This window comes from Cynoglossus semilaevis, chromosome 1, assembly GCF_000523025.1.
Source record: "Cynoglossus semilaevis isolate Cse_v1.0 chromosome 1, Cse_v1.0, whole genome shotgun sequence".
Taxonomy (NCBI): domain Eukaryota; kingdom Metazoa; phylum Chordata; class Actinopteri; order Pleuronectiformes; family Cynoglossidae; genus Cynoglossus; species Cynoglossus semilaevis.
In genome coordinates, this window is record NC_024307.1 from 262,196 (window position 1) to 273,289 (window position 11,094).

The 11,094-nt window shown below is 39.6% G+C and overlaps 1 protein-coding gene across 1 annotated transcript in view; it reads right to left on the minus strand.

Moving 5' to 3' along the window:
* The window catches only part of cnksr3 (cnksr family member 3), a 38,704-nt gene that overhangs the window by 14,268 nt on the left and 13,342 nt on the right, over positions 1-11,094 (minus strand). Inside the window, exons 2-4 of the mRNA XM_008309345.3 lie at positions 6,419-6,582; positions 2,219-2,421; positions 1-44 (exon numbers count right to left, since the gene is read on the minus strand). The exon at positions 1-44 is cut by the window's left edge and continues 1 nt beyond it. Coding sequence (XP_008307567.1) covers positions 1-44; positions 2,219-2,421; positions 6,419-6,582 — 411 coding nt within the window. The remainder of the gene's footprint in view (positions 45-2,218; positions 2,422-6,418; positions 6,583-11,094) is intronic.

Consider the following 11,094-nt stretch of genomic DNA (forward strand, 5'->3'; position numbering starts at 1 on the left):
TGTTCTTGGTGGCTGTGAAGTCACTGATCCCTGTAAGAGGCGTCCTGTGAGCAGACAATAGAAGGGAGAAAGAGAACATTAGGTTCATTGATGGTCTGCAGGGCACTGCTGAACAGCCTTTCTGCACCGTTTTCAAATAAATATATATATATATATTTATACATATATATATATATATTTATATATATATAAATCACATATATATACATACATATATAAATACATACATATATAAAAAGTCATATATAAACATATACATATATGTATGTGTATATATACATACATATATAAATACATACATATATAAAAAGTCATATATATACATATATATGTGTATATATACATACATATATAAAAAGTCACATATATACATATACACATATATACATATATGTATGTGTATATATACATACATATATAAAAAGTCTCAACTATACATATATACATGTATGTATCTATATAAATACATATATAAAAGTCATATATGTAGATATACACATATATGTAAATATATGTGATGTATATATATGATTTTTTTAAATCACAAACTAAAGCCAAAACACACTGGAGAAAAAAAGGCAACCAAAAATACAACCGCACATTTTTGTCGAGTCAGCGGTACGACGGAGCGTTACAACAGATGTACTGCACCTTTATCTGCTCTCTCTATGTGTGGGTGACTTGGCCACAGACTGACTCGGTTGTAAATTAAGAATATTTCTGTTCTGGTGCATTTTTCTCCCCTCCACCCCCGATCACATCTAAAATACCGAAACTCAAAAATAGCTTTAAAAACATTAGGCCCTGAACGCCTCGTTAGAGATGAAATCTAATTACATCCTTAGGATAAACAACCACTGTGCAGCACAACTCAACGGAACTGTTCTGGTTTATCTGGTGTATAGTTCAGAGGTCTTGGTTTTGAACATATATACTTTTATGTAGTCACATTTCAGCACTCAATAAGTTGAAACGCGAGTTCATAAAGTGCTCGGCTCCTGTAAGCTTCGCTTTCTGTCTGACATTCGTTCCAAACACGTCACCAACAGTTTGCCGACATCTGTCTGTGCACGTATGAAACTGAACATGTGTAAAAATGTATTCCTGTATGATCACCGTTCAAGGTATGGAATGTACCGTCGGTTATCTGTCATCTTTACAATCCAAACAAATACCGCAGGTAAATATTTAAACAACTTTGGTCTTTCTTCTGCCGTCAGCGAGACTGGGCAAAGATTCAACCAACTGGATAATAACCCCCACACGAACCCCCACCTCCGCACCCACCCATGTTATTTCTTTATATTTTTTAACTAGAAGTGAGGACCTGTTCGATCACGTCTTTAGTGTCTTTATTGTGGTAATTGTACTTAATAACCCTTCGTGTGTAAAGATACAGTGTCAGTCTGGTGGTGTCAGATTAACTGAAGGGCCTGACACACAATGGGTTCAAGCGGCTAAAAGTAAAGACGTCGAAACTTGAGCTTTTGTCTCTAGCTGTATGACACGTTGTTGTGTTTTTGTTTCGCAGAAGCACCTTGAGCTTTAAATACCATGTCAGTGGCCAGCAAAGGGGCTCAACCTCAGGTCAGGGGCCAGGTTTGTGTCAGATCAGCATGACTGAGATCAGGACAGTCAGTGAGTCTAGGACACATAGACTGATATATATGTAAATATATAGTCCCATATATATAGTACCTGTTTCCTCTGGCGCTTGAACCCAGGACCTTGACACCCAAAAATATTTTGTGTATTGTTGAGGACAACAACTTCACTAGTGTTTCTCGATGTGTTTGAAACGCCAACTCGATGTTGAACAGTAACGCCTAAAATCCACCAACGCTTCAAAGCTAAATTTTCACTACATATTTTTCGCGACATGTTTCCATTCCATTATTTGGTCAAAAAATAAAAACACATGATATAAAACAAATATATGTCCCTGATGTTATTATCTGTTGAATTATCTCAATTAATCATGATTAATTGTAAATAATCCACATCTAGCCTGTGATTAATCGCGATTAAAAGTTTTTTATTTTCAAACTTTAATATGAATTGTTTCCCAGGATTGAGTCGTTTTCTTGGGTCCATCCCTACACAGTGGGCCACACATTGTCCCCGAAGCTCAATTTCATCAAATCTTGAACATCGATGTCCAACCTGTCTCATAAGTTCTGCAACAGATTCTGGAAGGTTCACGGAACTGTCCAGTTACCTGTCAAGCCAGGCAAGAAGGCTCTTTGCGGCACCGATCAACTCCACCACTGAGGTCAGGAAGTCGTTGGGTGGTTTGCGAGATGTGCTGCCATCATATGCTGGGCTTTTCCGTCGGTCAGTTGTGGCCATGTACAGACTGTTGGTGGCAGCTCTCATCTTCACCACCAGGTTCTTGAGGTTGTCTGTCTCCACTCCGTAGTTCTGAAACATTCAGTCATTTAACACAAAATAAGAAAAAATATAAACAGTACCTGTGACTACGGTTTATCTGGGACAGTGTAGTTTGGAGGTTTAAAAAACAAAAAACAAAACTGTATTTAACAGGTGAGATTTAAATGAACTCGACTCCAAGGAAGGAAAAAGTCCCCTCATTGTAGATCACTGAAGTGCTCACGTGTGACGTCGCCTGATTCCTTTCGAGCTGAACAAAGTTTGCATTCTTCACCTGGGTTTGTTTCCATCTACTACATTCCTGCACTTTATAGGTCATTCATTTACAGGACGAGGGAGCAGTCTCAAATGCAGTGTAGCCCAGCTGTGAAGTACATCTATATATATATACAAATATATATGTATATGTGTATATATGTATATATGTACATACATATATATGTATATGTATGTATATATGTATATATATGTATTTATGTAAATATACACACACATATATATGCACATATATATCTACATATATTTATATATATGTAGAAATATATTTGTTTATGCATGTTTGTATATATGTGCATATATATACTGTATACATACATACACAGATATACACACAAATATATATATATATACATATATATATATATATGTATAGATATATTTGTTTATGCGTGTTTGTATATATGTGCATCACAAACATACACACAAATATATATGCACATATATATACATATATTTATATATGTATACATATATTTGTTTATGCATGTTGGTATAAATGTGCATACATATATACACTGTATACATATATAAATATACACACAAATATATATGCACATATATATGTATACATATTTGTTTATGCATGTTCGTGTATATGTGGATATATATACTGTATACATACATACATAGATATACACACAAATATATATATATACATACATATATATTTCTTTTAATTTTTGGTCTATGGCTACAGAAGAACAGACCGTTGAAAAGTCATACTGTTTAATGTTAATTTGTTCTTGTAAGAGAAAAGTTTGACCTATTATTAGGATTAGATTCAATAGAACAATAATTTTAGTAGCTGTACATTTAACTAATGGTCTCAAATATGTACCACATTGTTCAGACTATGTCCATAATAAATTTTTTTTTTTTTTTGACAAAGTGTGTCTTGGACAAATTAACCACAAAACCTTCAACTGGATCTGATCCATTTTCCCACTGACTGACAATGACTGAAATCACAAAACAGAAGTTGTCGGCCGCTAACTTCTGCCACACTTGACATGAAATATGTCAAGTATGTGAAATAAACAGAAGTGCACACCGCACGAAACAAGAACGAACGGAAAAGAGGAAGAAAAGTCTTGTGACATTTTTGTTTTCACTGAATCTTAGACCTCAACTCAAGACAGTGTGGTCACTTCGCAGAACTTTTATCACTTCTCTGTATTTTATTAGCGGGCTAACGAAGCACAGACCGAGATGAGAACCAAATCTGAATTTTCATAACGGAGGACACGAAGTGTTTTTAATCTTGGGAAACCTATTTTGGGTTTTTTTCAGTCACAATATACACCTGATATCCCAACGCAGTACTTCCTGTCCCCACTGCAGGTTTTGTTTGGCTGTGATTTGACTGTAAATAATACAAACGTCAGTGGCCTGGTCGGAGAGAGTGTGGGCTGCTCTGTGAATCCCTGCTAAAATCGCCGAGCGCCGCAATATATCCTGGGACAGATTGTACCCCGAGGCTAAAGAAAAATACATTAACAGCTGCTCTGCAACCAGATGATCCCAGTCGGAAACATCGAATGTGGGTGTCTGACAGTTGTGAGTTTCTTGGCCACTAGGGTCTGAGAACAAATAAAGAAGTGTTGTGTTTCCACACCGACTCTGCAGAAGACATCGCAGCCCACCGAGTAAATTAATTGAAATGTTCTTTCTTTGTCCCGAGACAGCACTTTGGTCTTTGGTCTCGCATAGTTAAAACAAATTGTATCTGGGCCCCACTTCCTCCCAAGGGGCCCATGGGAAGGCCTAGGCCTGAATCTTATTACGGACACTAAGGGTCAAAACGCATTTCACCTCCTTGATCCAATTAAAGGTCCGGCATAATAATAAGAATAATAACAATAATAATATACATATATATAATATTTAGTTAAATATACTAGACTAACTATATTTTACCATGTCAGGGTTTAAAGCAGGCGTGTCCACACTGTTTTTTTTGGCTGGGGAGCTAATGTTGAAATGACCAGGCTAAAGTGATCGACCTACATTGAAAATAATAAATATATATTTACTCATATAAACTGAAAATACTTAATGAATACATTATACGTTGGGGGTACCTGAATAAGTGCATGTTGCTCTATGACACAATGCGATTAAATACTTACAGTATACGGTCACTACTACACACATACACTGTATAATATATATATGTATTTATAAATATATGTACATATATATTTTGTTTACTTTTTTTTTTTTTAAATGTATTGCTCATGATCTACCAGCACTCCACACTTAACGATCTACTGGTAGATCCCGATCTACTTTATAGGACACTCCTGGTTAGAACCGACACATGCTGCCACAGGTGGCGCCATTAGGAAGATGCATGCTAACCGCTATGAAACTATGAAACCACTGGGAGCAGCTCCACAGGACGATCACTGCAGATGGAACTCGTGAGTTCTCGTGTGAAAAGAATCTGGCTCTGATTACTGGGACGGTTAAAAAAAAAAAATTATGGTATATAATCAAAGATATGATATATGGTGGGTATATGATATAGTGGGAAACCAAGTAATTCCAGGTGTCAGATGTGACGGCTTTGGTAGTAACCGTGATCGGCTTAGCTGAACAGGAAGCTCAAACTAAATGAGTTTGATGAATCTGTTTTTATCTCCACTCAGAATCCAAAAAAATTAATGTAATCATTTTTTTTTTCTTTTGTAAACTAGATCTAATGGAAGAAAGACGGTTAAAAAAAACAGCCAAAGGTTTAAACGTAAGCTAGTGTAAGCTGAGAGAAACGCTGACATTGCGACCGCAATCCGTGAAGTTTATAGCGCAGGATGTGATAAAACTTCAAACCAATCCCATCTGCTTAAAAAAAACCTGCTTCTACTTCGGTTGGAGTGAGGATGGTTTTCATCGTTCTCTTCACGCACACTGAATTTTTTTTTTTTACTGGTCAGGTCTTCTCTGAGCTGCGATGATTGACGGACGGTCGACTGTTTTACTATTAGAGTGACTTAACTGAACCAAGATAGAGATTTAATTATCATAGTCATTCAACTATCTGGTGTGCTACTGTTAGCTATTTTATATCGTGGTTGACACAGCACCACACACAGGCCTGGCATATGTACTGCAGGGACTGGAGTCAGCACCTTTTAGATGCAGATTTTTTTTTTTTGCGCTGGATCCCTGTATTTCTGGATTCAGATTGGTATCGCAAGGGTGTCAAACATACGGCCCGCAGCCCAAAACTGGCCCGCTAGGGTGTTCAACCCGGCCCACGATGAAGATTGATGAATTTTAAAATTAAAGAAATACACAAAGGTATTAAGATATGTTTTTGTAAAATTATATTTCATTAAATATGAATAAATAATAATAAATATTTAATATATTTGTACTTCTATGCATGAAAACAAAGGGGAAAAACATCGACTTGTGGTTATTCATAGTTAATTAGATTATGATTGTTCTGGTCCGGCCCACTTGACGTCTAATTAGGTTGCATGCGGCCAGTGAACCAAAATGAGTTTGACACCCCTATGGAATTGAGTCGCAGTCATTGCATGTAAACGGGGCTGGAGTGACACTGTCGTCCTCCAGTGTCCTCCTCCTCCTCCTCCACGCCCTGCTGAGCTTTATGGGAAACGATAAGCCCTCATGCATCACTCCTTCCTGGCTGCTGAACTCAAAACTACAGGACGGTCGTGTTGGAACACGAGAGTCAGATGGATGGTTGGACACGTGAACAACCAGGTTAAGAACTGACCAGAGCACAGAGCAGGTCCACGGCCTCCAGCACCAGCTCCTGGTGTCCGATCCTGGCTACACCCAGCTCCTCCAGGTCTTGATGGGTGATCTTCAGCAGCTGCTCTCCACTGATCTTCTCCCGCTCAAAGTTGCTCACATACTGCTGCAGGCTGTCGTCCAAACCTGAACACACACACAAAATAAATAAATACAGTAAGGTGAATGATAATGTCAACCATGAAACACTGAAAGGCGTGGCCAACTGTCGGGATGCTAACATCAGCTCCGTCGCTGTATCTGTCGATCTAATCTAATTAGCAGGTGATGTATTATAACGTGAGTGTATGCACAGAGGAGATAAGGAACAGGTGGGTTCTTTATCTGCGCTCCAAGCCAGATAAACACACAGTATAAACAGGGTAACGGTTAAGTCTTCTGGCTCTGCTAAACTGGTTAAACAATGTGTGCCTACGTTGGTGTGTGTGTGTGTACATACTCCATATGTTCACGTGTGTGTAAGAGGCGTCGACTTTTTTTGGCATTGAGTCGATCATAACGAATGAGTGAGACCGTTATGTTACCAACTGCTGGGAACCAAAAAACAGATGTGAGTTTGATCCATTCCACAACAGCACTCGTATCTCGATCAAATTAAAAAAAAACAAAAAAAATGTTTATTTGTTCCAGCCCCCCAGAAATATACTATTAATTAATTAAATTAACCCCCGATCTAAACATCAAAAACATAGACATAAATCATATAAAATAATAATTATTAAGAAAACAATATATATTATTGTTATAAAAATGGGTAAAACAGAGCGCCACAGCGCCACCGTGTGGAGTGGATAAAGCACTAGTAACTCTGTTATCACGTATCACGAGGAAAATCTTTGCAGCTCCGTGACATGCAATCCTCGTATCTCGAGGTTCCGCTGTATTTGCTCAACGGCCCGTGGAAGTCAATTCGTTGGACGACGGGGAAAAGATTTGCAAAACCAGCTTCGTGCAGCTCAACGTGCCCCCACCTCCAGTGGACGTTAGAGCCAGTGTCCATACAACAGGTTTAAATAATGAGTCTTTGTGCGTCTCTGCGTGCAGCTAGCTTCGGCTGCAGCGGTGAACGCCGTCTCTCTCCCCAATCAATGGGCGCACAGAGACGAGGCAGCTGCAGATACATGGCTCTGAGCCCCGGTCCTCTGAAAGACCTGTCAGCTGCACCAAACACACACTTGTGCACACTCCACATGTACAGATTTGGCAGATCACTTTTGACTTTAACAGTCAACACACAATAGCTGGACTTGTTTGAGGAACAAACGATTCAACGGCAGTCCAGATAAAATGCAAAGCATGTCGTTCTGAGGAAAGACGCAGGGTGTGTTCTCTGGTCGCTCCAGTTCGTTATTTTTTTTTCCCTGAGTTGAACTTCCCATCTCCGTGTCTCTGCGGCTCTTAACTCAGTGCATATGTTGCACATGGAGGAAAAAAAAAACAGTTTACAGTGTTGTTGTTTTTTTTAGCTTTTATTAGCTTGTCATCTAAAAGGCATTAAGGATTTAGAGATATTTTTTTACGAAACTGGCACAGAAGCAGCTGCAGTACCGCTGTGCTACTGAGGGTGGACGGAACACAACAAACAAAACCTCTTCAAAGGCTAAGAGTAAATAATTAGAGACTTCGCTGCGTCTTGAAGCTCAGTCAATTTTCACCACTCAACGTTCTGTTTCAACAGTTGTGGTCGTTTCATGTCGGACGTTATCTCTGTTGTTTAACCAGGTGGTTTAAGTCAACCAAGTTTATTTGATTTTCGTATGTCGCAACTTAAAAATTGTACACAAATACCAGTGTCACTCATCTAGGCTCACACTGTGGTCTATGTTACGTGTGTATTAGCCATAATGATGGGCAAAATGGTAAAAAAAAGGCGAATGTAAACAAAGCCGTCGTCTGCATATAGTGTAATTTGTTACTTTTTCTGAAGTTAATACCGGAATGACAATCAAGTCCAATTTAACAAACAAAAAAAAGGGTCAAATCTTTAACCTTAACTAGTCTTTCAACTGGTCTTTTTGTTAATCAGTTACAGATTTTTTTTCACTAAATTAACATGACAATTATATCAAAAAATATTTTGAACTTCATTGATTCCACATTTGGGAAAGTCTTGTGTTAACAACAGCTCTGCTGCTACACTCTGGGAATCAAACCCATGACTCTTAAAAAATATTTTGAACTTCATTGATTTCATATTTGGGAAAGTCTTGTGTTAACAACATCTCTGCTGCAACACTCTGGGAATCAAACCCATGACTCTCTGGTTCCAAGCCAGGCGTGCTAGCCACAACACTACGGAGCCTAGCAAAAAGCTGCTTCGCTAGACCACCTAGATGGGATTCGAACTCACAATCCCTGGCTTAGGATGCCAGTGCCTTATCCATTAGGCACAAAAAAAAAAAAGAAATATAAATATCCATAATGACATAAAAATTCACAAATGACATGGTTCTAGTCCCGAAGTTTATACCAGACCTGCGTTAAATTTTAACAGAAAACTCCTTGTTGCTGCCACAGGATTGTATTTAAGCTGATTAAATTACCTCTCATTCCCAAAAAGACGGACTTTAGGAGAGAGTTTCAAACTTAACCCCTGACGTCCACTTGATTTAAATTCGAACACTGGGCTAGTCGAAGAGCGGGACACAGAAGGAACAAAGTCTCTTCCTGCTGTGTTAACAAGGCATTTCCTATGGATTTGAGCCATAACTCTCGCTGCACAGAAGGGAAACGTGCGCCAGGGAACCGAGCGCTTCAGCTCCCAATAAAACTCCAGTGTTTTTCAGCTCGGGCTGCTGTGAAATGAGCAACAAGCTAGATATGGAAAAGTCAGCATGGAAAAACCAGAGTCAGTGGGGGGGGGGGGCAGGGGGGGTTCATTCATCAACCCCCCCTTCTTCAGTGGGGGGGGTGATGAATGAAAGTCCTTTCCTTTCCTGTGGGCTGATCGTCAGCTCAGCATTCTTCCCCATCTTCTAGATTTCAGAAGTAAAAAAAAAAAAAACTCTTCAGGTCGCCCGGAGGTTCAAACCGATCCGTGTGTTTGTTTTTTTTTTTTTGAAGAGGGATAATTGTACGTTTGTTTACGTGCATTAAGGAAAGAGGTCAACAGTTCCAACAGTACCAGTGACTGTCAATGGGTGTCAATGAGCGCTAAGGACAATAACACAGCTCAGCAATCTGTCCCCGAGGACTAACAATCGTCATCGACACCTCCAGGATAAAGGAGTCGCCCCCCCCCCCCCCCCCCCCTCCCCTCCTTAAAGACGGGCTTATAAAACATTTACAGGGCCTTGATCAACTGCTTCTGGGATCTGTGTATGTGTGTGTGAGACTATCACTTTTCATTAAAGGTGGGACAAAGTAATAAAGGAGATTGAGTGTCGCATTATTGTGAGTTGAGAAAAAGAGGAGGCAGCGTGAACGCAGGATGAAACACTTTAGAGGCGTTTAATGGCCTCTGAGAACCACTTGGCAAATGTCCTCAAACCAGCGCAAGTGGGTGTGACTGCGCAACAGACACACAGACAAACAGACCCACAGACAAACAGACACGCGGCTGTGGACGCACAGACCCTGCCCTGAAAAAACATCAGATTGTCCAAGAAAACAACTGTCATTTCCAACGATGTGTGTTCACTCTGCAGAAGTTATGTCTCTCAACGTGAAGCCACATCCACCACACCACTCTGTTGTACAGGTGCCCCCAACCCCTGGTTCGCAGGCCGGTACCGGGCCGCAGTGGGACACAATGAAAAATGTACTTGAGTTTTGCTACTTTACTTCATTCAAAGAGTTTATTCTTGTAGTAACAGTAAAATAATGTAGTATCTTGTAAAATAATATCTGATCCAGACTCTGATACTACAAGAACAAAATGTTTTATTTTGAAAATTTAACAATCAACACAGTGCTACTGGCTCGCAGTAAGGGCCAGTAGCAAGGACCATTAAATTTGAAAAATAAACCTTTTAAAAAAATAAATCTTTTAGACTTTATTCTGTCAGAGTCTGAACGATCTGTTGTTTTGAAACATGAAAAAGTAAAGGGATATGACAGGATTTTTTTTTGAATGATGTAAATTAGTTAAACTGAAGTACATTTGTTTTCCACTGCAGCCTGGTGGACCGGCACCGGCCCCTGGACCAGGGGTTGAAGACCTCTGCCTTAAGGAGGTTGTTGGCTCTTGTACGAAACCTTTGTTGAGATGTATTCGTGTGGAAAAACAGAAGAATTACACTCGTTGTCGTCGTCGTTGAAGTAGTTTCAGACCAGAGATGAAAAGACAAATCCATCCCGCTGCTGGAATCGTCCAATCAAACGTGAATATTTCAAAAGCAACATCCCCAGATCACCACGAGTGATCAATAAATAAACAATACAGCAGGTGATGTGTGTCACCTGTCCGTCCGTCTCACCCACCTGGCGTCCTCCCCCTCAGTAAACGGGTTAAAAACACAACGGTGTGAACGCACATGGTCATTTACACAACCATTGTCTGGACAGCTGGGAAAGCAGAACTGCTGCACGTGGAACCCAGACCCTGTCGGAGCCTACTGCGCACAGAGGCTGTGTGAGCAAACAGTATTTAAAAAGTAAACAACAGACTGTGTTGTTAAAGTCGGCTCCACAGTGTAG